The 26,573-nt window shown below is 40.1% G+C and overlaps 1 protein-coding gene across 3 annotated transcripts in view; it reads right to left on the minus strand.

Moving 5' to 3' along the window:
- Positions 1-245: 245 nt before the first annotated feature.
- Rorb (RAR related orphan receptor B) overlaps positions 246-26,573 on the minus strand; it is a 181,835-nt gene continuing 155,507 nt past the window's right edge. For all 3 annotated transcript variants that reach the window (XM_036207214.1, XM_036207232.1, XM_036207224.1), the window contains 6 exons: positions 25,261-25,382; positions 23,668-23,800; positions 20,260-20,367; positions 18,130-18,240; positions 15,331-15,443; positions 246-622 (listed from right to left, as the gene is read on the minus strand). In XM_036207214.1, coding sequence (XP_036063107.1) covers positions 467-622; positions 15,331-15,443; positions 18,130-18,240; positions 20,260-20,367; positions 23,668-23,800; positions 25,261-25,382 — 743 coding nt within the window. In that variant the 3' untranslated portion in view covers positions 246-466. The remainder of the gene's footprint in view (positions 623-15,330; positions 15,444-18,129; positions 18,241-20,259; positions 20,368-23,667; positions 23,801-25,260; positions 25,383-26,573) is intronic.

The following is a 26,573-nucleotide window of genomic DNA, read 5'->3' on the forward strand; positions in this document are numbered from 1 at the left end:
TCCAAGACAGTTACAAATTTCCACATGCATCAACTACCTAAAAACATAGAAATAGGTAAGCTTAGTAAGGGGATTTTCTTAAATTATATTTGAACAATCAACAGGAAAAGTAATCATGTAAAGTACTGCTCTGTTCTTGTATATATCTACAGTAAAATTCTATAAACAGTTGTCTCCAAAACATACCCGAATAAAATTAAAAAAGATAACACCCAGTGTCCTATATTTGTATATTTATGATCATTTCAAAAACAAACAAACAAACAAACAAACAAACACAAACAAACAAAAGAGCCCCACTCAGGTGCATATTTACATTCTTCAAACTGTAGCGGTGAAAAATAATTCTATTAAGTGCAGGACATTCCTAATGTTGCAGTAGTGACATTTTCCTTAAGTCTCCATGAGCACATTGCTTTTGTCTTAACGGCGATGCATTCCATGACTCTGAGAGTTCTCATCCCCTTCATTTGCAGACCGCAGCACAGTCAGGATTAAAGAGCTCCTTGTACAATGGAGGAAACAGTGTATTCACTATGTCTGGATGAGATTGCTTAAAGACCTGCAGCTTCTCCCCATGCAAGTTGCAGACTGCCGTGATAGTTGGTATCTTGGCTATTAACTGCAGAACACAGAGACAGAGGGAGACAAAGAGGAAGGCTCATTAGTGGACTGTCTTGTGAATTAGTGTCTTTCGGGGACCAGATAAAGGTAAATGGCTTTGAAAAAAGACATTTGGAAAGAAAGAAGGCTCACTTTTAGCTTCCCTTGAAAAGAAAACAAAAACATTCCTCATCCCATGGTCTAAAGAAAAAAAGAGAGAGAGAGAAAGCAAGCAAGGAAGGAAGGAGGGCTAAGGCTCTTGGTTCATTGTTCTGAAATAAAATATGCACAGGAGGCGTTCTTGTTTAGTAAGTGTGAGTGGGTGCTGAGCAGGCAAGCCATCTGAATAGGAATCCTGCTTCCTAACAGTCAAGGACAGTGAGACAGTGTGACTCTGAGGCACTTTGTGGCTCAGTCTTTTTACTTGTAAAATGGGCTTGTTAATCCCATCTTTCTCTTTGAGTTATGTGGACTGAGTAAGGAAATTGATATGAAAGTGTTCAGAAATCTGCAGGTGTGAAATGTAATTGTTAGCTAACAGTATTATTATCTGTCATTTCCTACAGACTTGTAGGACATGAATATTAGATTTCTGAGCTTTGAAGGATGATAATATTAGGAGAGGAAAGGAACTCAGTATGAGGTTATAACACACAGGCAGAGGAGACTGTGGGGAGGGAGGGATGGGAATCAGCAGGAGGGGAGCAGGGGAAATAGAGAGGGAAGTGGGCATGAACAGGAGTAAAGTACACGCTATGTAAGCATGATGGTGTCGTAATGAAGTTCATTATTTTGTATACTAATTACAAAATTTGTTTAAGGTGTGATCCATGACTATCCACAATTCTCAGAAGTCAAACTCACTGAATCTATCTGCGTCTCCCTAATCTTTTTTTTTTTTTGACTCTGATCCAGAAAATGAGACTATGTTTACTCCAGAAAGTCTGAGAGGTACTGCCTTTGAATGTCCTTAGGGAAGTATTTCACAAACAAGTGGAAGACTAGCCTGTAATCACCAGGCTTTGATTAAGTCTCCTCTTCCCTTCTTCCTGCTCCTCTTCCTCCTTTTTCTTGTGTTAAAGATGGAACCAAACCCTTGTGCATGCCAGGTGGGTGCTCTATCATAGCGCTATATCGACAACTAACATGTATATGTATATAGAATCATTATATTATATACAAACATAATTACATATTAAAGTATATTTCTTTGAGTTAAGTAAGAAAACAATGTTTGATGATAATTTAAATGATCCCCCATGGTGCTACATGCTATAAAAGTCTTAGGAGATGAACATTTCTGTTGTTAAACATGCTTACAGTCATCCTTTAGTATCAAATTAACTTAAGCATATGTTCATATGACAATATTACTCTCAGGATTGAGATAAACTCTTCTACAGGGAACTCTTACTAAAGGTAAGTGTGGTAGTTCACACAGCTGTTTGAAGAAGGACTGCAAAGTGATGATGATAAAATACAGCTAAGCAAACCCATGTGATGACCTGGCAGGCTCCCCACATTCCTCTCTCACAAATAAGAGTGCATTTCAAGCAGGGCAGTGGTGGCGCATGCCTTTAATCTCAGCACTCGGGAGGCAGAGGCAGGCGGATCTCTGTGAGTTCGAGGCCAGCCTGGTCTACAAAGCGAGTTCCAGGAAAAGGTGCAAAGCTACACAGAGAAACCTGTCTCGAAAAAACAAAAAACAAAACAAAACAAAATAAGAGTGTCAGCCTCTGAAGTGGAACAGCCAACAAATAATCACCTCTTGTGGCTCTTCAAAATCAGAAACTTCCCCTCTTCCACTAACTTCCCTTTTAACCATAATTATTCTATAATGATTCTATGAGAAATGTAAAGCTAGTTTTTGGAATAGAGCTGCTGACACACTAAAGGGATCTAGACACATCCTTATGATGTGAGGCTTCAAACATTCAAAGATGTTGGAGGCTTCTGGCTCTGCAACCTAGCCATTTCCGCGGCTGTCTGAAGAAAGGCTAGGAATGAAAAAAAGGTAGAATCTTTGTAGTCCATGTCATACTTCAGACTGAGAATCAAGACTTTATCTTAAACAGTATGAACTACATTCCTTTCTTTCAAGATACTTCACAAAAATTAACTGCATGTTTATTTTATATCAAGGCTTCACTAGACACTGGAATACACAAAACTGTAATGGATTTTGCCCATAACGTACTTACAAAGATAATTGGAGATTAAGTGACTACATTGATTAACACAGAGAGAAAGGATGTGGTCAGAGTGATGGGTGGTAGCCAAGAAGTGATAGCTATTTGAATGTCCTAACTTCTTGTAACAAGCCCTCCCTAAGAATGTGGCAGCAAATCTGAGTAGAGAAGGAAGAGTGAAGACTGTGCAGGTGCTTGGGCATGGAAAGATACTGGACATGTAGTATGCTGAAGGCAGCTTAGGCTTACTGAGGGAAGGTGAGCATGGGTTTGGGGTTGATGATGGTGGAGAGATGTGCACAGCCAGAATATGGCAGCTCTTATGGTCCATGTTTTAAACATAAATAAACATGACCAGAATACCATTCTGAAAGACTCACTTTGAGTCTGGGGTACAAAAGTGTCTTTTGTATACTTTTATATGTAAACAGTTTAAAAGTGTCCACTTAACTGGAGCCCTTGGGAAATTATTGAAGCTTTCTTAACCAGCTGCCACACACAGAAGGAAACTACAACAATTTAGAAACACTTCCTGCACATTACAGTGCCCCCTGAAATAGTTACTGAGTGCAGAGAAGCTCTGAAAGCCTCCTATAATCATGTGCTGTTGAATTGATGATCTGCAGTGCTGCTGAAACTTCCAGATGCAACTGTGAAATGACTGCCAATCTTTAGTGTGATAAGAATCACTGGAGGGCTTCTTCAAAGTGCAGATTGCCAGGACCCTCTCACAGGGATTCAGTTCCAGTATGTCAGATTCCATGCTTGAAGTAAACATCCCCTGTGAACACTCATGTCACAAGCCCGTGGAATAGGCTCTGAGAAACAGTGCCTTGGAGGCTCAGATTTTGTGTGTGTGTGTGGGGAAACGACTTTTAAAAAATTGACAAGTAAATTCTGTATTCTCTCTGAATTGGTCCTATTCCCTGAGTGTCAAGTAGGTGCTTTCAGGTGACAAAGACATTTTCATGTCTACAGAGGGAAGGCTGTATTTGCTCCTTCAATGATATGATGAGGGACAAGTTAGGAGTCCTTGGTGACATATAGGCATTACACAGAGAGAATAATGGATACAGGGCTTGAGAATCAGGCTCTGTTGAGATCCTAGTACTGCCACTCATTCAATCTTGGCCAAGTTGCTTAACTCAATTTCCTTATTAGTCGGATGTTGTGTTAGGGTTCCTGTGGCTGTGATAAAACACCATGACCAAAAGCATCTTGGGGAAGAAAGAGTTTATTTCAGCTTACAACTTATTAGTCCATACTGAGGGAAGCCAGGTCAGGGACTTGGCAGGAACCTGGAGGCAGGAACTAAAGCAGAAGCCGCGGAGGAGTGCTGCTTATTGGTTTGCTCCTCATAGCTTGCTCAGCCTGCTTTCTTATACCATTTAGGACCACCTACTCCTTGTCAAATTGGCCCACCCACATCAATCATCAATGAAGAAAATGTTTCACAGGCTTGATCACAGGCCAATCTGGTGGGGTCATTTTCTCAATTGAGGTTCCCACTTCCAAAATGACTCTAGTCTGTGTCAAGCTGACATAACAACTAGCCAGCACAGATGGTGACTATAACTTTTCCTGCTTCAGAGGGAGGCTGGGAGGATTTCATGAGTCAATACACATGGTTTTATAGTATTGCCTGCCGTCTGCTGATGACACACATGATGGCTATTGTATTAGTTACTTTCTAGTCATTGCAACCAAAATACCAGATAGCAACGTCATGTGCAGGATTTTCATTGTGAGTCACAGCTTCAGAAGCGTCAGTTCATCATGGCACCGAGGGAGTGAGAGTGTGACAGAGGAAATTTTATCAAGGCAGGCAGCTAGAAGTGTGTGTGTGTGTGTGTGTGTGTGTGTGTGTGTGTGTGGTATTATAATGTGTGTGTGTGTGGTATTATAATGTAACTGGCTTTACTTATTTTGACTAGACCCTCAGCCCCTGGGCTCTTTATTCTTTGCATGTCCCCTGTGATGGTTCAAATGATAATTGCCCTCAAAGGCTCAGATATTTGAATGCTTAGTCTCAAGTTAGTAGAACTGTTTTGGGAAGGATTAGGAGGTGTGGTCTTATTGGAAGAGGTGTGTCACTAGGGTTGGGCTTTATGCTTTTAAAAGCCTATGCTGGGTCCAGCTTCTTTCTTTGCCTCTACCTTTGGATATAAATGTAAACTCTCAGCTACTGCTCTAGAGCATGACTGCCTATTTGCTTTCAGACTAACTCCTTGCCATGATGGCCATGAACTCACCCTCTGAAACTGTAAACAATCCCCTTGTTAAATGCTTTTTAAAAATAAGTTGCCTTGGTCAAGGTGTCTGGTAATAGCAATAGAAAAGTAACTAAGGCATCTCCAGCACATTTAGGATGGATATTTCTCTCTCAGTTAGCCCTCTCTGGAAGTGCCCTCATAGACATAGTGTGGTGATTCTTAATCCAGTCGAGTAGACAACGAAAGCTAAGCTGTGATGCTTCCAGTGCCATATAGCTCTCCCTTCAAGGAGTGAAAGGGGTAAGACCATGCTCTTCAGACATAGATATGAGCAGTAGAGACCCAATTTAGTCTTTAGCTAAGCACCAAAATCCAAGTCTGAGCACACTGCATGCTATTTCATGGGAAAATTAGCCATATGCTTTTGTTAGAATGAGTGTGCAAAATCACGGTTATTTTTCATTTTCTTGTGGCAATAACATTGTTCATTGACTGATTATAGACTAGATCCCAGTGCCCTGGTTCTTCCAGCCTTTGCTACTTCTGTTATGGATGGACCATTTGGGAAATTGAAAGCACATGAGCAGGCCTGGACCCTTGATGGCTTCTCATTTGACTAGAGGGAGGGAACTGTATGTCTGGTTTTGGAGAAAGTTGACTCTTTTCCTCTTTCTGCTAACAATTCAGGTCTCAGTAGAGCCTGGATCATATTAAGTTCTGTCTCTTATATGGGATTCACATCCATTTTCTATTGTTCGTCTGTAGAATGGGCTGACTAGCTAACAAACACTGTCAGCAAACAACACTGAGAAAGCTAGAGAGCTTTGTCAAACTCTATTGTCGCAGAAGAGGCTGGCTGAGACATCCCATCAGCTGTGGGAATGGGAGTGTTGGTGTGGCATCACCACTCTGCAGGAACGATAGATAGGCCAGGAGGCCATGCAGAGACAGTGACAAGTACTTGGCAGCGCCCAGAAGGGCCCAGTGGAGGAAGCAGCAGGCAGTCACTTATTGCTCATTAATATTATGTACTGCAGCTGGGGACCCCCATTTCAAAGGGAGCTCAGAGCAGCCTCAGCAGCAGTTAATGGTTCAACAAGTTTTTAAACAGCTGGGGAGGTGATCCAGAAGCACTTGGAGATGGAGGGGGTAGTCAATTTGAAATCATCATGAAATTCCTTCACATCCAAATAATCTCCATTGCAGAACTAGATGGAAGATCTATAAAAGGGCATCTCACATTCTGCTTTTTTTATGGCAAGTGTTGCTTATAAGAAGGAAGCTGTAGCTTATGTCTACAGTGGTCTACAAGAAGAGAAAGCAGCTATCTGAGAAGAGATAACAATCCTATGCTTCTCTCCAGAGAGTGGCTTTATGAGAGAATTCACAGTTTTAAAAGTAGAACATTTGATGTTGGAGAAATGGGACAAGCAGAGGGTAAAACTAGCCATCAGGATGTTGTCTATCCTGACACAGGAAGCCAGCAATGGTTTGATCAAAGTAGAAGAGGGAGAGGCTGAATGCATCCATGTCACCTGTCCAGCTTCACATTTCTTTTTTGATTTTTGTGTAACCAGACCTAAGCATTTGGATTAAAAATAATATGGAGCTCGAGATTCCTTTTCCATGTCATAAAACTATTCCCTTCCTCTCCTCTGCTGATTCTTGACATCCATGTTGTGGCACATATTCTTTCCATCTGGCCATTGGGGGTGACATTGGAAGTAGGCATTTGTCTCAGCTGGGACTGGGATTTGGAATCAGACTGATAGCCCCAAGGTACTTTCTAAATGTAGCCAAGACTACGAGTAACTTAAGGAGCAAAGTGTATCTCCCCATGAGGACCAGGAACTGAAGAGCATTGGAGAGAGAGAGAGAGAGAGAGAGAGAGAGAGAGAGAGAGAGAGAGAGAGACTGAGTGACACACAGACAGACAGACAGACAGACACACACACAGAAATGAACTAGGTATCTCAAGATGGATAAACATAAGTTGGAAAAAAAATCTTAAGGCTTCCCAATTCCAGTATCTTCATGAGTGGGAACTGCTTCTTTTTTTTTTTTTTTTTTTAACTTTAGATTCCATCATATCTTTCTACTGCTTCATCCCATTTCATTTTATTTTTTTTTAGCTCAGTTAAACTTATATTACTTGTAACTAAAGCACCCCCAACAAATACACCAACCTGCAATTTGAGGAGTGAAGAGTCACCTACTGAACTCTTCTGCTTTACAGGTGCTTAATCTGATGGACAGTGCTTGGAATTTTGTGGTGCTGGCCTTACAGTGTGTGCTGGTCCACTGTAAGCAGCCACAACAGACTGACACAGTTTGGTCTCATCAGGAGTTCCTGGAAGAAGCTGCCACGCACTGTTTTCCATGCTCTCCTGGCTCCTGTATTCATAACAAATGCAGGTTGAAGTGGTAAGCTATCCCAGGAGAGAGCTGTGTTCCATGAGGATAGATTTGAAATTTAAAACTTGGAGACTCTGTTAAGGTGTTTTATGTAAGTCTACCTGTTCTTGCACTATTCTGCCATGTATTTACTACCGTGTAGAAGCCTGAGGGGAGCTTTAGGGATGGCCCAGATGTGGTGACACAGGTATGTTACATTGTGATATTCACTGAGTGATATAAGACATTTGAAAAAAAAAATACAGACATTTAAAACTGCAGAACAAATTCCTAGCCAAATAGAAAAGAGAACAGTGAGACTGAGGACACGAGCCACAACATCTGGGCAGGGATGTCTCATTTTCTGATAGTACTAACTGCTTATTTCAGGTGAACTTGACCCCTATTCTCTAGTTACCTATCTAGGGAGTCTCAGACCACACTAAAATTACACGCTTGGAAAGACTACCAACACAAGGCCTCAGCATTCTGTTATTAGCCAGAGCAGTGTCTGTTTCTGACCCCGTGGAGAATGCAAAGAAAAACAGTGTGAATGGCTTTCTAGTTTCCCTGGCTCCTTCAGTATTTACCACATGGACTCTATGGGCCAAATGGTTGTTTCTTCTGTGCTCATTTCACAATGGTCTTGCTGATACCTGGTCCTCACAAGAGGACTCACATCAGCACTCAGCTAAGAGTGGCCAGGGATGATACAAGTAAGATTTCAAACACCAACATGTAAAATAGGCTTAAGATTTCTGTCTTTTAAGTTTTTCTCTAGTAACATATTCTTATAATAGAAAGACAAGGTTCTTATGTTCAAGAAATAGTTTTCTTATACCAGAAATAGGCAAAGGAATTAAGGAGTTATTGAGCCTGTTTGCAGTACTTGTCCTAAGCTCAGTTTAACACAGGATTCCTTGGAAGGTGGAAGCCGTTGGAGGGGGTGTCTCTGAGTTTATCAAACATTTAGGAGTGGTAACCCACGAATTAATTGTTTAGCTGCTGGTAGTAGCTTAGGTTTAAATTCTGACTCTTGCTCACACTCTGGTCCATTCTGGGTGAGGTACATGATCACTTGGGTTTTCAATTTTCTCTTCCATAAAGAAAGATAATAAGAGTATAACTTTGAAAACTCAAAGTCAACCTATCAATCAGTACAGTGTTGTACACAACAAAATCTCAGCCACTCTGAATTATTCATTGTCTTGACCACTCATGTGATTTTGAATATTCATTGTGTTTTAATTGTAATCATAGCAGTGGTTTGTTTTATGCTCCATGTCATGTGACATTATATATAATATACATATATATTGAATATTTGATCTGTAATAAACATTTGTGAAGTAAATAATATTACTATGACTTAGGGACATTCTTTCCATGTGAGAATTTCTTCTGCAGTGTAAAGCAGTGGCTATGATGTTGTATGAATATGATGCATTGCTTCCTGCAAAGTTAGGGCTTCATGCTATAGTGTCTCACCTGGAAGGGAAAAGTAATGCTCAGATTTTCACCCAGGTAAGAGATTATGTTCAGACACAGAGAAAGGAATGATAGGCTGTGTGTTAGGTAGGCAGAAGACATTGATCTCCCTTATGTCTGAATTTGAGAGTCCACTTTAGAGTCTAAATTAGCAATGTCCAATAGAAGCATAAGAGAATTTGATGGTCTTGTACTTCTCATAACAACTTACGATAAGACCAAAACTCCAGGCATTTCTACTTGCAGAATTTCTAGGAAAAATAAATATTAACTATGGTTATTTCTTGGCTTTAATAACTCAGGAGGCAGAAAGGAAGGACCGAATTGGGAAGGCCTATGTCAGATGTGCCTTCTAGCTATTGACTGGACCCCAAGACTTCATGAGGGGAAGAGTGGGAAATGGAATTGAGGACAAGATTGAGTGAGATGCCCAGTTCTGGGCTTTGTCTTTGACTGTGTATATACTGTCACAGCATGCTCTACCTCAGACTGGTCCCTCCTTCTTCTCTGCCTCTACTTCTATGGTCAGAGCAATAAGAAGGGCAATAAGAAGGGAAGATTTAGTGATTTATAATGAAGGAGGATGACAGGTCAGAGGTCTGAAGTGATAGCAGTCTTCACAGTTCAGAATTTATGACTGATCTCCTTCCATCTGCTCAGCAGCCCCACTGTGCTCTACTGGACCCTGAACCTCATAGATCCTCACCTAGGAAGCAAACCTCCCCTAATGAGTCAGGTCAATTCCCACCACATCAGGAGCTGAAACATGCCTTGGAAAGCTGGTGGAGAGGCTGACCTCTGGACACATACACCATCAACACGGCATGCTGTAAGCTTTGGTCTATAAGATCACTCCAAACAACATGGCTATGGCACACAGTAGCAGTTTGAATCAGTAAGACGGGGCAAAAATCATTCTCTTCTCTTTCCCATTACAATGGGAAACATCCAAGGAGTCCTTAAAATAACCACACAGGACTGAGCAGTGGAGGGCAAAGAGAATGTCTGGAAGAACCTTTGTTTTTTTCTTTTGGACATCAAAGGATGTTATACCGAAGGGAACTTAAAGACCAGGCAGTCCAGCCTACTCATTTCCCAGACAAGAAAAGTGAAGCCCAGAAACAGATGGGCTGCCTCCTCTAGTCATATGGGGCTTAAAAATATATATGTCTATTTATTTTTTCATAAGCTTTTATGAAAGTGACCAGTGTTATCTCACTTCCTGGCTTCTCAAATTCAGTATCCTGCCCAGTCTAACTATAATTTATAGCATGAATAAACCTTCTACTTTCCTACCTCCATACTGTCCCACCACATGGAACCTCATCCTCCACTTTCCCCATCATCCACTTCTGTCTATCCACCCTTCAGTGATGATTCCAAACATATATTGTTTTGATATAGACATTTTCCTATTGAAGTAAAAATCCTCCTGTCAACACCAATCTTATCCTAATAAAACAATAGCTTACCTAAAGGTAAATACCTTTATGGACTAGATGGAATACTTATGAATTATGTAACTTGGTCCTTGAAATACCCCTGAGACACAGGTGACACTTCCAGCCTGTTATACAGAGAGTTTGAAACTCATGTTTGAGGTTCTTATCTAACTCAGCTCTATAACTGTGATAATTTATTAAAAAATAAGGTATACATTAATATGCTTATGAGGAGAGGAAAATCTATTCTCCAAAATTTTCTTTTTGCTTTAAGTATCCTTCTGAATGGCAAGAAACAAAACAAAACAAAACTGATGAAGCTTCCTAGTTAACGGATATGGAAGCCCTAAATTTTCAAATCCTCACTAGATCAAAGTTTGTCTCAAAGTATAAAGCACTGCTGCCTAAACTTTCATTTCAAGGTGTGTTGAAAGTATGTTGGAGTTCATTCTTGCAGGATGAAGTTCAACAACTGTCTGGACACTGTGCTTTTATCTTGTTATCATCTATACCTATTCAGGGTCAAACAGGCAAGTGGTATAAACATTTCTATTTTCAAACTATAACAGATACTGACTGGCATCCCATCCCATTCTCTGGGGATTTAACCTAAGCCTCTGCCCTTGAATACAACATTTAGGGTTTGTATGCCTTCTCTTAGAAATAGCTTTAGATTTTGCCATGGGTTATATAAAGAATAAATGTTGAGAATGACTTTTTATTTAAGAAGTGACCATGAAGGAATAAGGGAAGTTTCTGTAAAGATGGGAAAAGTCTACAGTGGGGTGGAGTGGTTTTCTCTTGGGCTTAACAGTAATTTTTCCTTTGGGGGAGTTCTGTTGGATGTGTTGGTTTTCCTTGGATCTTAAATGTTCCTCAAAGGAATATATGTTAAATGTCTGTTCTCAAGCACCTGTGGTGTTGTTGAGAGGTAGTGAGACCTTTTAGCAAATGTGGCATAGAGAAATGAAGTTAGGTAATTGAGGACATGGCCTTTTGGAGGATAGTGGGACTCTTCTCTCTTCCTGATTTGTTCTTTGCATCTGGCCACCATGAGGTGAGCAACTTTAGTCCACCATGTGCTCCTGCAATGGTGTTCTATCTCTCCAGAGGCCACAAAATTACAGTGAAGTGACGATGGACTGGCACCTCTGAAACTGTGGGCCCAAACAAATCATCCCTTCTTATACTTTATTACTGTCGGTCTTTTGTCATACAGACAGCAAGCTGACTTACACACCATCCTAAACACTGATAGCACCTGTGTCCTCAAAATTTTAAGGCAATCAAAAACTAAATGGATTCACTCCTGCTCCCTGGCACTTGACAATGGATCTGAAACTTGGACAAATAAAGTTATGTATCTGAATCCAATGGGAACAAATGAGAATCTATTCTTCACTGTGTTTTGGTCTTTCCACATTAGCAAATAGCATCTTATTAATGTTGTGGTTATTATAAAGAATGGTCCAAACAAGAACCCAGCACTTACACACACATTAGCTCTGGGAGTTAATGCTTCATTTGGCACCAGGAAATGGTACACAAGAAAAAATTCTCTCCTAGAAGGATTCAATCTTCTAAAGAAAATCTCCTTATTAAAAAGAATAGAATTGTGTATTTTTCTTTCATTAAAGCAGAAGAAAGCAGGTTTAAGCTGATCTATAGAATCAATATTGTGATTGTTTTCTTGCCATCAAGTATATTAGATTTGCCAATTTGTGTCTGCTTTCTAAAACCTCAAATAGTTCAAATCAAGACTGGGAAGCCAGGATGTAAAAATTAGAATAAGCATATAAGCAGAAACATTTCACCTTCTTAGAGGAGCAATACACTTAATCTTATAACACATTTGCACAGAAGCACTGAAATTTAATCCTTTTTGTATAGATGTTGACAGCAATGTTTTTGGGAAACAGACAATCTTCCCAAGAAGAATAGCAAGAACTTTTGGTTAACTCTGTTTTCTTTAAGACCTTAATTTAGAAGGTAAATGTAGAGATCAAAATTTTTGAGAGATCCAAAATACAAGCAAGCAAGTTTCTGGAGAGATGAGAGAGGATAACAGGTAGAGGAAAAATAGCCTAAGTGTATTATGTATGTGTATGAAAATGTCATTATGAAATCTAGTACCATGTATCATGATAGTGTATCAAGACAAAAGGAAACACCGTCTATATTAATTCACTGAATATTCTTTTTTTTTTTTTTTTTTTTTTTTTAAGTTTTTCGAGACAGGGTTTCTCTGGGTAGCTTTGCACCTTTCCTGGATCTTACTCTGTAGACCAGGCTGGCCTTGAACTCACAAAGATCCACCTGGCTCTGCCTCCCGAGTGCTGGGATTAAAGGCGTGTGACACCTGGCAAATTCACTGAATATTCTTATACTAGCTAGTACACAATTATAGACTTATATGCAGATATTTGTATTGCTGCCTTTTTTGCCCAGAGAGGATAATAGTAGGTTCAAGCTTTACTCTTGACTGGATAAAAACTGAGGTATAGAGAGTAAGTAACTTGCCTTTAGGAAAAGCTATGTCAAAGGGAACTATCACTGTAAAGTTGTGTGGAAATGTTCTTCCTGGTGATATGTTAATTTTAACAAACTTTATCATAATGAAGAAGCATATTTAACTCATGGAGGCTTTTTTTTTATAGCAGTTCTCAGTATATGTAAAGTAAAATCTGATGATGTCTCCAAATAGTCTTTTCCCTCCCATTTTTTAAAATAAAAACCTCCAAGGGCAGAATGGGAGGGTTTAATGACAAAAATATAAAGAGTAGGATTTCTATTATTGTTAACCAAGAATAAGTTGAATTTCCCAGTTTCTTACCTTCAGAGGATTTTAGTTCTTAAGAAACCAGAGATACATTAAAATTTAAAATAATGTTGATCCTCTAAAAAATTCTAGTACTTGAGAAATCACTTTAAGATTTAAAATAACACTGAATGTCAATCACTGACAAATACTTCTTCCTTTTGTGATCACTTTACTTTGGTAAACAACTTTTCTCAATACCTCTCTGTTGTGTAACAGTTTCCTTGGAGATTGAAACATTCCATTCTGAAGGTATACTCCTTAAGCAGGAAGGTATACAACTCAATAGCTCCAGGAAGTCCCTGAAACTTGACAAGATTCCCTAGGCCTCTCCCTGTCAGAGTAAGCAATAAAAGCTGAGAGTCACTCTGAGACTGGCAGAGCCAAGCTGCAAAGACTTTCAGAAGAGCTAGGCTGCAAAGATGACCTAGAGACCAGACCAGCTGCCTGGAAGAAGCAGAGACCAGCCAAGTGGCCTGGAAGAGGTTCAGATAAGAGTCACTTGGAAAGGACACTCTACCATGTTGAGCTGCCTGCAGGCTATGCAGTGTGCTCCAGCTTTTTGTGAGCTGGTAGGGTCGGCTTTGATGATGCAGCAGTTTTCCTGTAAGTAACCCCTCACTCACTCATATTCTTGTAAGTAACCCTGTAAAACTCATTGGTTCACCAAGGTGGACTTTGGTAGTATCTGTGGTCTTTTGTCGGGTTTCCGTCTGAGGTAAGTAGACACGTGTGTTGTGTCTCCACAGGAAAAGTTGTCAAACACATCCCCATAAAGGTAATCATTCTTAATTAAGCTAAATCAAGAAGTGGGTGTCAAGTTGTGTGTATTTACTGCTGCTATGCCAGCATGTTGAAATAACCCCCGAGTTATTTCAGACATATACGAAAAGACTGGAGTGGAAGGGAAATTAAGAGGTGTTTGAAAGGACTGGATGGCCAAGTTAAGACCCTAACAGGCTCCTCTGGAAGCCATGGCATGGACCAGGCCTTAGTTTGGGTTCACTAGAATGGGCTGGAGCTAAGCAAGCAATTCTCAGGAAAACCAAACTTCGGAGCAACCAATCAACAGGTTACCCCAGCCTCCTGCTGGCTCAGGAGGTACCCCCAAGCCCCTTCTGCCGGCTCAGCAGATGTCCCCCAGACTTCTGCTAGCTAAAGATAGCTATCCCTACCCTCTCATCAACAAGACCCTAGACACAACCCCCGCCCCGGCCAATAGGCCTCTAACCACCACAGCCTCCCACCAATCAACTTCTAGACTAATCTTTCTTCCACCAGTCAGCACCAGATTAATCCCTCCTCTCTGGAATTCCCCTAACTCTGCTTAAAAGGAGCTTGTGACCCTCCTTCAGGGTCACTATTTGCCACCCTAACTGTTGGAAACAATAAATGCTCTTGATAAATTGCATATGTGACTGTTGGTCTTTCTTGGGGCCTTCTCTCGGACCCTAACAGTTGTCAGGCTAATCTTCCACCCCGAGTAGGACTGCTGTTATGACACATCCAAGAGGTCACCAGACAGTATTTAGCAGAACCTGACAGTGACAAGCTACTTCACATGGCAGTCTACTCCTGTGTTCAGAAAGTCACATGCAGCATTTGATGACTCTTTCTAATTTTGAATAAGAATCTACATGATCTTACCTTGGCCCAGACCTGACTCCTATGGTGGTGCAGCCTTCTCTTTCCTCACTGATGAATTTGAAGGCTTGCTTCCCTGCTTCAAGGATCTGTTCCTCTGAGGACATTGACATACCTGTGGATCTTTTGTTTTGTCTCCCTGGGCCTTGGGCTCTGATCTGTCAATATGGTCCTTCTCTAGGAAAGCAATTCTCCCAGCCAGGCATGGTGCTATACAACTGCAACCTTAGCATTTGGGATGCTGAGGTAGGGTGTGTGTGTGTGTGTGTGTGTGTGTGTGTGTGTGTGTGTGTGTGTGTGTTTGTGGGTGTTTTGAGTTCAAGGTCAGCCTGGGGGACAGGTAGGCCCGGCCTAACAACCAACCAGCCAAAACTCGGAACAACTCCTCAAACAAAAGAACTCTTTTCTTGTGTCTCAAAATGTACTAATCTCCCTTTGAAAAAGCATGTGTTTACATTTGTGCAACCTATGCTGCTGAGAACTTCTTGTTCGTGTAGGGCTTTTTTGGGGGAGAGCAGGCCTGTGATCTGAGGACTTACCTTTGCCAGGGTCTCATCATCCAGGTGATTCTTCTGAATCACATGTTGAAGTGCAAAATAGATTTTTTCCTGAAGCTTCTGGACTTTTCTTGGTTCTATCAGCCAGGCTCGGTCTGACAAGGGGAAAAGTCAAAGCATAAGAAGAGGGCACACATGCTTCATTTCCTACATGTCTGAACACTGAGTTTTGGGCCCATTTCAACTCAGCTGTAAGTTGCTTTTGCAGATATGTAATTATTTATATGAAATACAAATAGCTTATAAACAATAATGCCATGAAGCTGGCTACACAGTAAAGCCATTTGGTTCAAAGAAAGTCTTTCTTTGCCTGGTGTTGGTGACTGTTTCAGCATTTCCTCCTTCTTCCAGGCCAATGCTTAGATTTTCTTTCCAAGCCGAAATAACTGATTTGAAACCATGTAGGAATACTGTTACCAACCACAAACCCCTTCTTTAGCTTGAGTTATTCCTTCATTGGGTATAAAGCTGATACTATGCTATAATGTACAGAGCACACACATCGATTTCAGAAACTAACTTCAGAGTCTGATTTTCCTGCCCCAATTAAATTTTAGGTAGGTTTGTCCCTCCTTTTTCCTTTCCTTGTTCCCATGCATTTCCATTTTCCTAGTTTTCTCTTCCCATCTCCATTCTTTCCCTTCTTCCTGCTTAGAAACTTTATCCACCACAGTGACAAAGTGTAGTAGTCTAATATTATTGCCTCAGTTTGCTCAAGAGACTCTGGGAGTCTCCAAATGGTGAACAAATACTCCTGGAAAAGCACCTGGCCAGGATCCTTCTGAACATAGTTCAGGTCAGGTGAGAAACTTGACTCTGTAATCCTAGACAGGGCAAGGACAAGTCAAGCCAAGAGTTAAGCATACCCTTACGTAAGTGAGCACAAAGGACTTCAGTGACAATTGTCAATCAGAATAAATTAAGTTCCTCTTTTCCTTCCTTAAGCTCTTTGGGAGTAAATGGACAGTAGCTATTAAGTCAAAAGGCTGGGGAAGAGTAGGGTCTGACCTGAGAGGACACAGATCTACCTTCTGTCTCCTCTAAGCTTAGCACTATGCTTAGATGACAAGGATGACAAACAGGGTATATGATATTGCAAAGCCTTGGAGTGTGGATCTGCTACCAAGCCTGGAAGACTCCCCACTGGGCATAGAGAGTAAGACAAATAGAATGCTTCCAAACTCTTTAGAACATAAGGATAGCATCTGTAGTTTTCAAAAAGGCTAAACAGTTCAGTCGATTTCTAACTCATGGAGACCAACCTAGCCTCCTGGGATGCTCATTTCCACTGCTTTTTCAAGCTGAAGATGACATGGCTTCAGCATTTGCTGCTAAGGGTTTACTGTGTTCCACAAACATGCCCAAAGAGGAAGGGAGTCTTGATAAGGTCTTCTTTTGAGTGAGCAGGAAACAGAGGAGGGGGCTGTCTTCTGCATCTGTAGAATCCATCTTCCATGGAATAGATCTCAGGGCAGACAATCAAATGCAATGAGAACATGAGAGGACATTATCTGGTATTAAAAGGGACTTTTGTCACTTCCCATATCTGTATTTGTGCTTTTGGGTCTTTCAGTTTTTGATGAAAAGGGTCAAATAAAAACCAGAAGCAATTTTTTTTTAAAGATTTGATTGGACTGTCAGTGATCATATTGTGAGTAAGATAGCCTCTGGATAGGAAAGGGAAGAGGCACCTATTTGTGACTATAGCAGGATGACATGTCAAAGATATGATAGAATTATAACTATGTGAAAACTATTACTTCCAGTCTTGCTGAAAAATGTTAGGATGGAAGTAAAGAGGTTGATCTCAGAAAGAATGGATTGCAGAAAGAATTAATCTTAAAAATGGGAAGGGGTGTATTCTTCCTTCAGTAGAGAGCAGACAACAAGCTGTTATGCCATATATCTAACAGACAGTTGCATGACTCTGGGCAAAGAGGGAGCATGTATTTATTGTCATATTGTTATTATTGTATTATATGACTATACATCACTAAGCTCCTTATTTTTACACTTCAAGCAGGCCATATACTTTAAAGTACATCCATTGCTACAGTTTTAGTTGATCTATAAATGTCACATCTTAGCTTTGGAAAACAGTCTAGTATTTTACTGCATTTTAGAGCTAGAGAAGGTATGTTTTGCTCTCCTCCACCCCCATGGTAGAGTCTATTGCCTTATTTTATCAGTGAGAAAACTACAGCTTTAGAGTCACACAGAAAATGATGATATGCATCCATGTCTGAGATTCTTCTTCTTCCACCAGGCAAGCCCCACTCCACAGCTATCCTTCCCCTTGGAAATGCTTAATACTGCTAAGGAGATTTGTCTTGAAAGATGATGGCAATGCATTGTGGATAGAATTAAAGTCCCTATACTTGATCTTCATTTAACCGTTTTCTGTAAGTTTTACTCTATTGGACTCTACATTAAAAAACATTTCCTTTATTCTTAAACTCAAAATAGAACCCAGCTGCTCAGTCAGGGTTCTATTATAAATTCATTTTTTTTTTTTATTATTTGTTGAGGAACAATTTTGCTTACCTGGATCTGGGGTGATCCCTGCCACATGTGATATTCTTGTTTTAGGGGAAAAATTGGCCATTTTAATAAACGTGAAGTTACTCGCCTTTGCATTGTCCAAAGATATCAAACAAATGCTAGAGAAAATGCAGCCCCTTTAAAGTTATTTCTTCAACGCTTTGGCTTGGGTAGGAGTAATTGATGTTAAAGATAGTGAAGCAGGTTTGAAAAGAAGGCAAGGGACCCATGCCTTCCTACCTGGGGATATCAGAACAGCAGAGGAGAACAAAGCAATCTCCTCCTCAGTCAGCTGCAAGGAACACAGATTCTTTGCGAAGTCAAATGCTTCGTTCACCAGGTCATCAGAACCTAAAAGGAAGGAGAAATCTTAAATGGAAATATTTGAACTTGGAATGGGGCACAGGAAGAAATACCCCATCATCAAGTAAATACTCAAGGTTTTGCATATTAGACACCTAGACAGGGCATTTTAAATCCCCAGACACATGAAGTGATTTGATATTAAGGGTAGAATGAGGAAAGTGGGCAATACCTTTACCGGGTAAGTGTAGATCGTCTTAGCGAAGAGGGGGTGAAATACTGGCTAGTGAGTACTCTATGTTACATCAACTGGGAACACATAACTCAAATCCTACAAATCTGAGAATGTTTCTGGCTTAAAAGTTGTAAGTAAGCTAGATTTGATGGCATATGTGTAGGATGTTTGCATTCAAGATGATGAGGCAGGAGGATTGCAAGTTTGAGGTCAGCCTGGGGACATGGTGAACCTTTGGCTCACACCCATAAAGTTTCACCAATAGGACTGCTTAGAAATGAGCTGAATGAGGCAGATATGTTAAAGTGGATGAGGAAAAGACCAGCAGATCTCAACACTACACAAAGAACTGTAGACAAATAAGGAAGGCTGAGAGCAGGAGGATTAGTCAAATACCAAATGCTTAGTCCTGAAAACAAATATACAAGTAACACGACACAGATGGAGCAGGTTATATTTAGAAATATATATGTATATACTTATACATATATGCTTGTAATAACAATGAAAAAGGCCATGAATTGAAAGAGAGCAAGGAGGGATTATATGGAAGGGTTTGGATGGAGGAACAACGGGAAGAGAAAAAAATTGACATAACTATACTATAACATCAAAAATTAAAAAAAAAGATTTTTAAATAAGGGATTTGAGAATCCTTTAGACTTAATCCACAGCTTTGAGAGAAAACCTAGAAAATTCTAAACCGGGGCTCAGGAAGTGTCATTTGTGGTGGCACTTGAACTTGGCAACATGAGATGTCCAGGGGCTTCAAACTGAGGTTTCTTACACAATGCTAATGAGCTTGTTTCATTTTATGCACCTTCACCCTCAAAATTAGATGGATTTTCATTGTCTAATTAAATGGCTCACAGGTCAAGTTCTTAGTCATTGTGAATTTTGGCAAAATAGCATTGTATCTCTGCACTGATCTTTGTAAATGTTTATTTGATGAAGCTGGAAATATCCTGAAGCTGCTTGCCAAGGCTTTTCCTCCTTTCTTGAAAATCTAGCCTTGCAAAGGACATGGATGCATATCAACTGTAGAAGGGGAATGGTGCCAGCCCATTGGGCTTGCTGGCAGCTGCCATATCAGTTAACAGTACAAGAGGTTAAAGGGCAGAGGCTTCTTTGGTGTCCATGGGTCCTATCACTTGTTCAGACCTTTCCTGGCATCAGTCTATCTTTGCTAATGTTCTCATGCATGCCTCATCCTGACAATTGGATAGGAGGCTCCTCGGCACCTTCCAAGACTGATCCTGCGGGTGTGGCCCACAGAATGGTCTAGGGGTCACTCTGACCAGGTCAGTGCCAACTGTCTGTGCTCCAGAAACTCAAGAGTTCACAGGCAGATACACATTCTTCTGGATGAAAAACAAGTACAGCAACAGGCTGTTGTGGTTATCACACATGGTTATTTCTCCTTAATGATTATGAATTTAATTAAGAAACTTAGAGGTCACTCCTATAGATTCCCACTGGTCTACATAATATGCTCTGTAGAGCAGTAAACCAGAGCTAGAAAAAATGGTTATACAAAGAATGATCTTGAGTGGCCCCAACTCATTTAGCTTAAGACTCTATTTCCACAAGGCCTCAATTGTGCTAGTTTTAACAGGGTTCATGGTTCTCTCCTTCCCTTTCTGATTAGGGACTGAAATTACAGGAACTGGAGAGTTAGATGAAATACTGAACACTCACCTGGTCCAATGCCAATCAAATAACAAGATACTAGCTTGTACCAAAGAAGCAAGGCATATCATTTGCTATTTCAGTCTAAGTGGGAAAGCTGATGACACTTAGTAAAGCTGTATTGTCATGCAGGGGAAACTTACCTAAGGCTTTGAACATTTGCATTCCTCCATATTTTCCTTCAAATAGAACAGTGTTGTTTAATGGGTTGAAGGCACGGCACATTCTCACTAAAACCACTTCCAAGCAACCTATGAGATAAAAGAATTCAAAATGCACATGTGTGTATCATATATCCAACACTAGAGTGGTCCCCAGTGTGTATTACATAGAGTTAAAGGAATTAAAAATGCATATATCATATATCCAACAATAACGTGGTCCTAGTGCATATGAGATGGGAAACATTTCAGAATTACTTTTTTGATACAGGATTTCCCTAGGTAGCCCATGTTGGCTTTAAACTCATGATCCTCCTGCCTCAGCCTCCAAGTTCAGGTATATTCCACCAAATCTAGGAACTTTCAAGGGATTCATTCTTTAAAAGTAATTTTAGGGGGCTAGAGAGATGGCTCAGCTGTTAAAAGCACTCGTTGCTCTTCCAGGAAGGTCACAATCGCCTATAACTCCAACTCCAGGGGATTCTATGCTCTCTTCTGGCTTCTGAAGGCACCTTTACACATGTGACATGTGCATGCATGTGCACACACACACACAAACACACAGTAAAAATTTTAGAAAGATCTTTTGATACATAGATAAAGAATTAAAGAGAGAATAGACTCAAAGGGTAGCTAAACTGGAAAACAGCAATAACATTTGTGGGGGAGTGAAGCACTTATTTTGAGTTTTTGACTGGTGGTACATTTCACTCCAGTCTTTGAACTTAGGATTGGTGAGTGGATCAGGAAGGACGTGTGTCAGTCTCACATGTGATCTGCAAGCCTTGGTGAAAGGAAGACTGTTACTGGGGGAGTCCACCTTTGGGTTTCTCTGCCAAATGAAACAGCAACAGGCTTTTGGGGAATTTCATTCAGTCTTGCATTATATAGGACCAAGGGAAATTCCCAGCACACAGTAGGAACTTAATAACATTTACTAAATGAATTCATCTACTGCCTTTGTATGTCCTCTCAACATACATTCATACTCAGAAGCACTATGCTGCACAGTTTCTCCATGTTTTAGAGATGTGAGCTTTGCCCCATTTGAAGGAAAGACTCCAAAGCCCCAAATTCTTGTGTGAAGAACATACAGTGGATTGGGTTACATCTATGGTGCTTTTCTTATGCCCTCACTTTATGTTTTATTTCTTTGCTCTGCCGAATTTTCTTTACTGTTAGCCTATGGGTTTAAAGACAGGAGAAGATGCACAAATATTAATCCGACATGGCCATTTTGACACCAGTGGGAATAATACCATTTATCTGCACTATGCAAGACAGTTTCCTGGGCCCCTTATGGTTATTATCATATTTGCAGCTTGCCCTGACTGTTTCAAATGAATGTTAGATAGCCCCATTACAGGAATTACAGGAGGCGTTAAGGCGGTAAGCACCTTGTACACTGGAGACAACGTTTATACAGGAGACAGAGATGTTAATGACCACATAATTCAGTGGCCCCCAAATGCCAGCCCTGAATTGATGATATCTGAACCTCAGAAATATGCTGCACTGGGTTTCCCTCTAAGAGATTTGAATTCCATAGATGGTGGCTGATTCTCTGAACTGTTGGAAAACTCTTTTGCTGCATGTGATTTGGAGTCCCATGTTTCTAGTTCCATCCTTTGTTTTAAAGATCAGGACACTGCCATCTCAAGGCATCAGTCCAAGTTCATACATCAAATGAATCAGATTTTATTTTTTGAGGAGAATCACAAAAAGTATCATCTATTCCACATGCTTCCTAAACCCATCAAGAGGTAGAAGCCATACCTGGTACGTTTGACCCTGGGCTGGCTTTCATAATGGCTTTAACAGAAAGAAGATGGTATACACAGTCCATTTTGTCTTCTTAAGGTAAGTCAGAAGACTCTAGAAATGTCTGCTTTGTTGTTTTGGAATTCTAGCTCCTGGAGCCCAGTGGCTATACTGCCTGGAAGTCCAGGTCGTCTGTGGAGACATTAACTGAAGCTCCAACCCAGAGTCTTTGCTGATGTCAGCCTGTCATCCAGCACAGATTGTCCTCCATGTGAACAAGAAAGTGGATTTTCTTGTTCTGATAGAAATTGCCTCAGTGCACACCAAGAAAGTAAGCATAGTAGGGACAAGCTATTCCCCATGAACTGTAGCTTTGAGAGCAAGATGAACAACTGATTCTTTAAATTTTAGCATGGTTGGATAACTGATAACACTGGAATTAATGCTTGAGTTAAGGTTTTTGCTCATTTATATTATTGGTTAAGGAATCATCATTATGTTACCATAACAACTATATGTGGCATATATTTAAGTAGCAGTTTTATCATGATTTATGATATCGAACACAGCCTTTGATCTTTCTTCATCTTTACCATCTTTGCTTCAAGTATGAAATGATACCGATCTCATAACAAGAAATGAGACATGTCAATGTGAAGACATGTGCACATTTATCATATTTGCAGCTTTCACTGACTGTTCCAAGTGAATGTTAGATAGCCCCATTACAGGAATTACTAGAGGCTTTAAGGCAGTAAGCATCTTGTACACTGGAGACATTTATACAGGAGGCAGAGATGTTAATGACCACATAATTCGGTGGTCATTAAAATTTTTTCTTTCCCATTCGAATTATGTGAATTCCATTGTACTCAACTGTCAAAGTACTTAATTTACCAAAGCTAAATTAGGAGAAATGATGTTTATAGATGTTACTTTCATTGTGGATAAGTCCAGGAAGATGAACCCAAATGCCACTTTTGTTCCAATTTTCAAAGAGTTCCAAGAAAGACACCAGGGTTTTTTTTTTTTTTTTTTTTTTTTTTTTTTTGTTTGTTTGTTTGTTTTTTTGTTTTTTTGTTTTTTGTTTTTTTTTTTTAAGGCCACAGCATCTTCAGTATGAATTTTATGTTGAGTTCCTAAGGGGTTGCTTGTATCTTAAAGAGAGCATCAGAGAAGAAGGAAGAATCCCAACACAGAGGCTTTTCTACCAGTAGATCCCTGCTGCAGGCTATTCTCATTAAAATGATTGGAAGTGACCACAGAGGCTGAGCTCAGCCAGCTTGGATTTTTTTGTTCTCTTGTAGAAGGCAAGGAGCTGGTTTTAGCGCCAGCTCAGCAATTCAGCCACCTTGACACACTAATTACTTTCACTGCCTGTCAAGCTGGGCATCTCAGCCTCCGCAATTAATAGCTGTACTTTCAATAAGCAAAATTGTATTTGACTTCAAAGGGGGAAATGAATGAATATCAGGGCATTTTTATTACTGAGTTTCCTTAGGGAGTTAGCTGACAATGTGGGTGGTAAAATGACCTACCTGTGGAAGCAGGATTTTCTAGAACCATCGGAGTGCTGAGAGTCAAACAGTCCCTGTATGAAACAGGTCCCCACAGGTTGGCCTAGCTTACCTGACTTCAGAAGTAAAATCTGGTCATTCTGACACAACTCCATGAAGCCTGTTATCCGCTTTGCGAACTCCACCACGTACTGGATGGCGTGGGTGATCTGGATGGCACACTGCTGCCACAGAGCCTCCCTGGACTGAAGCAGAGGATACAGACCTTGAACTGACCTCCTCCAAGGAGCTGAAGAAATGCAAATGCCCCATCCCTGTCACTGCCACCCAAGGGGAGAAGTCAAGTGGTTCTTTGTTTTGTTTTTTTTTTTTCTTTCTTTCTCTTTGGCATTATGTGAATTCCATTGTGCTCAACTGTCAAAGTACCCAATTTTCCAAAGCTAAATTAGGAGAAATAATTATTTTCTTTACTATTTTTCCCCATTTCTTATGGAGAACTTACTCTAAATCTGCTAGATTAAAAACAAACCCCGAGTTGAGGGATAATGATTTTATTGTAGCGTCTATCATAGCATTGTTTTTATGGGAACCTGGTGGACACTCAACATAATATTTTTAAGTTGTATTCTTTCCCCAGAATTTAAGAAAAAAAAATCCTGATTTTCTTGTTGTCATTTATTTGATTGAGGGGAGGGAAGAAGGTTGACCATGTAGCCTAGACTGGCCTAGAACTCAATATGGAGCTCAAAGGGACTTCAGATTCGAAAAAAATCCTTCTGCCCTGGCCACCTGAGTGCCAGAATTGCTGGCAGAAGTCACCAAAGTTGAGTCAGATGTTTTTCTTTTGTATAAGAGAAATTCCATAGGAAAGGTATGAGTTCAAATCAAGTCACTCTAATAAGTAATATAGAACCCCAAATGTATTTTAATACTTTTAGTTATTTTCTTTAAACTAAGAAACCTAAGTCTTTGTGACTCTGAAGTCTGCTTTTTATGGATCTTCTTATATCTGTTTCCATAATTATGCAAAAGTAGCAAGAATTAGATCATCACGTTGTTTAAATCACACATTTAGATAAACACATTTACTTTACTAAATTTCCATTAACTGGTAGAACTTGTGGTTGGCAGTCTTAGTTCTGAAGTCAAGTAATACAAATCCTGAGCCCCAGGAGCAATGCTTTCCCTTAAATGTGTCTAGCATACTTAGAGAAACATGGTTATTACTGATAATACAGGGTGAACTACCCTTTGTAGGGCCATTTTCAAGAATGCTGGGCAAGAATAAAAATGTAGAATGCTTTGCCCCCTGTGTTTGTTTAACCATGTTGGGCATTGTTTTTGCGGTGATCATCTAATGTCGTCTGCTCTTTGAATGTACCCATAGCTACCAGGAGAAGTCCCAAGCCATCTGACAAAGGCACCATCTCCCTGGTTATTCAAATGGGGCCATGGTTTTCAATCAGGGCAGTTATGCCTTCTAGGGAACTTTTGGCAACAAGTGGACATTTTTGGTTGCCACAACTGTGTGAAGGTTGGTATGTTGTGGATGCTCTCCATCAGTAGAAGTCAGAGAGGCAACAAATTGCCCCTACAATGCACAGAGTAGCCCAACAGTCAAGAATGCTCAGGCCAAAAATGTCAATGATGTTGAGAAAAAGAAGCCAGAAATTGTCAGAGACAATCCCCATGGTTCCCAGAGTACCTTGCTTTGATACGCTTTTATTTCCTCGTAGGTGTGGGTCTGCCATGCCAGCTGATGTAGCTCTTCCATTGTGTACTGACATGTCTCCAGATGGGACTTAATGATGTTCTGTGCAATTCGATCTATGAGAAAAAAAAAAACCCATCAATTTGAAGTTTTGTGAGTAAAATCTTTCTACTCCAGGAAATGGTTTCTAGAAGATGCTCTGTAAGAAAATAGTCCGTGATGACTAACTGCACAATCATATGAAAACATCTAAACTCCATCCTCTACCTTAAAACTTCCAAACTCTTTATTGTCTTTCAGTCAAAACTTTCTCATCTCCTTCTTTGATGATAGCTTTGCTGTCTTACAAGTTGTAAAGCATTCAAATAACTGTTTGCCTTTAAAACACATATTAAATTACCCTTTAAATCACTTTTTGGCTGACAATTTTGAAACAGTTTAGCACACCCATTCCAAATACTCAAAACTGTTTTTGAAAATCACTGCAGTCATATTTTGTATCAGAAAGGAGGGATTAAATATACATATATGTTCTCATCTTGAAAAATAGGATTAAATAATATAATGAAAGAGAAAGGCATTTATGGATAGAAGGGAAAACAAAGTAGAACACAACTTCATCCAGGACATGTATTTCCATCTCTATTTTTGGCTATGACTATCTCTCACAGTTAACACTAAGAGCAGGGTAGATATGAGTAACATTGGCCAATAAGTAGGTAGCTAATGAAATTTGTTCATGTTGCCATTAAATTCAGTCTCATAACATTTTCAAATGATGATGCTTTTGTCAAAATGTTATAAACAAGGTAACAATCAACAAAAGGGGAGCTGACAGATTATCTTTTGGCTGTTTGTCTCAAGTAAGTTGTGATTTATAGTCTGTCTTAAGTTGCTGCCATTTTGGCTTTGGTTGAGTAATAGAACTGGACAGGAAAGCTCTCCTGAGAACTAGTTAGGAGTCTCCCGTGTCAGATGCAGCTGGCTGGAGGTCCTTTATAGTCCCACATGCTGTTTGAACACATGGGAAAGAGGGAAACTTGAAAAGTCCAAGTACTCAGGATTTCTGTATGTGGGGTGTACAATGGAACAAAGATTACCAAGTCTACCTGGTCACTTCTGTTCTTGCAGTAGCTTTCTTGTGTTACAGGTGCTTTTGGAAATATAAACTTGTTTTTGTTCTAAATTGTTTTATTTTGTTTCTCTAGGACTGACTGCAAAGTGATATTGGTACCCTGTTTGTCTCTTGCTGTATATCTGGTGTGTATATGGTATGAATTTGGCAGAGCTTCAGTGACACACGGGAT

The sequence above is a fragment of the Onychomys torridus genome, chromosome 1 (genome assembly GCF_903995425.1).
Source record: "Onychomys torridus chromosome 1, mOncTor1.1, whole genome shotgun sequence".
Lineage (NCBI taxonomy): Eukaryota > Metazoa > Chordata > Mammalia > Rodentia > Cricetidae > Onychomys > Onychomys torridus.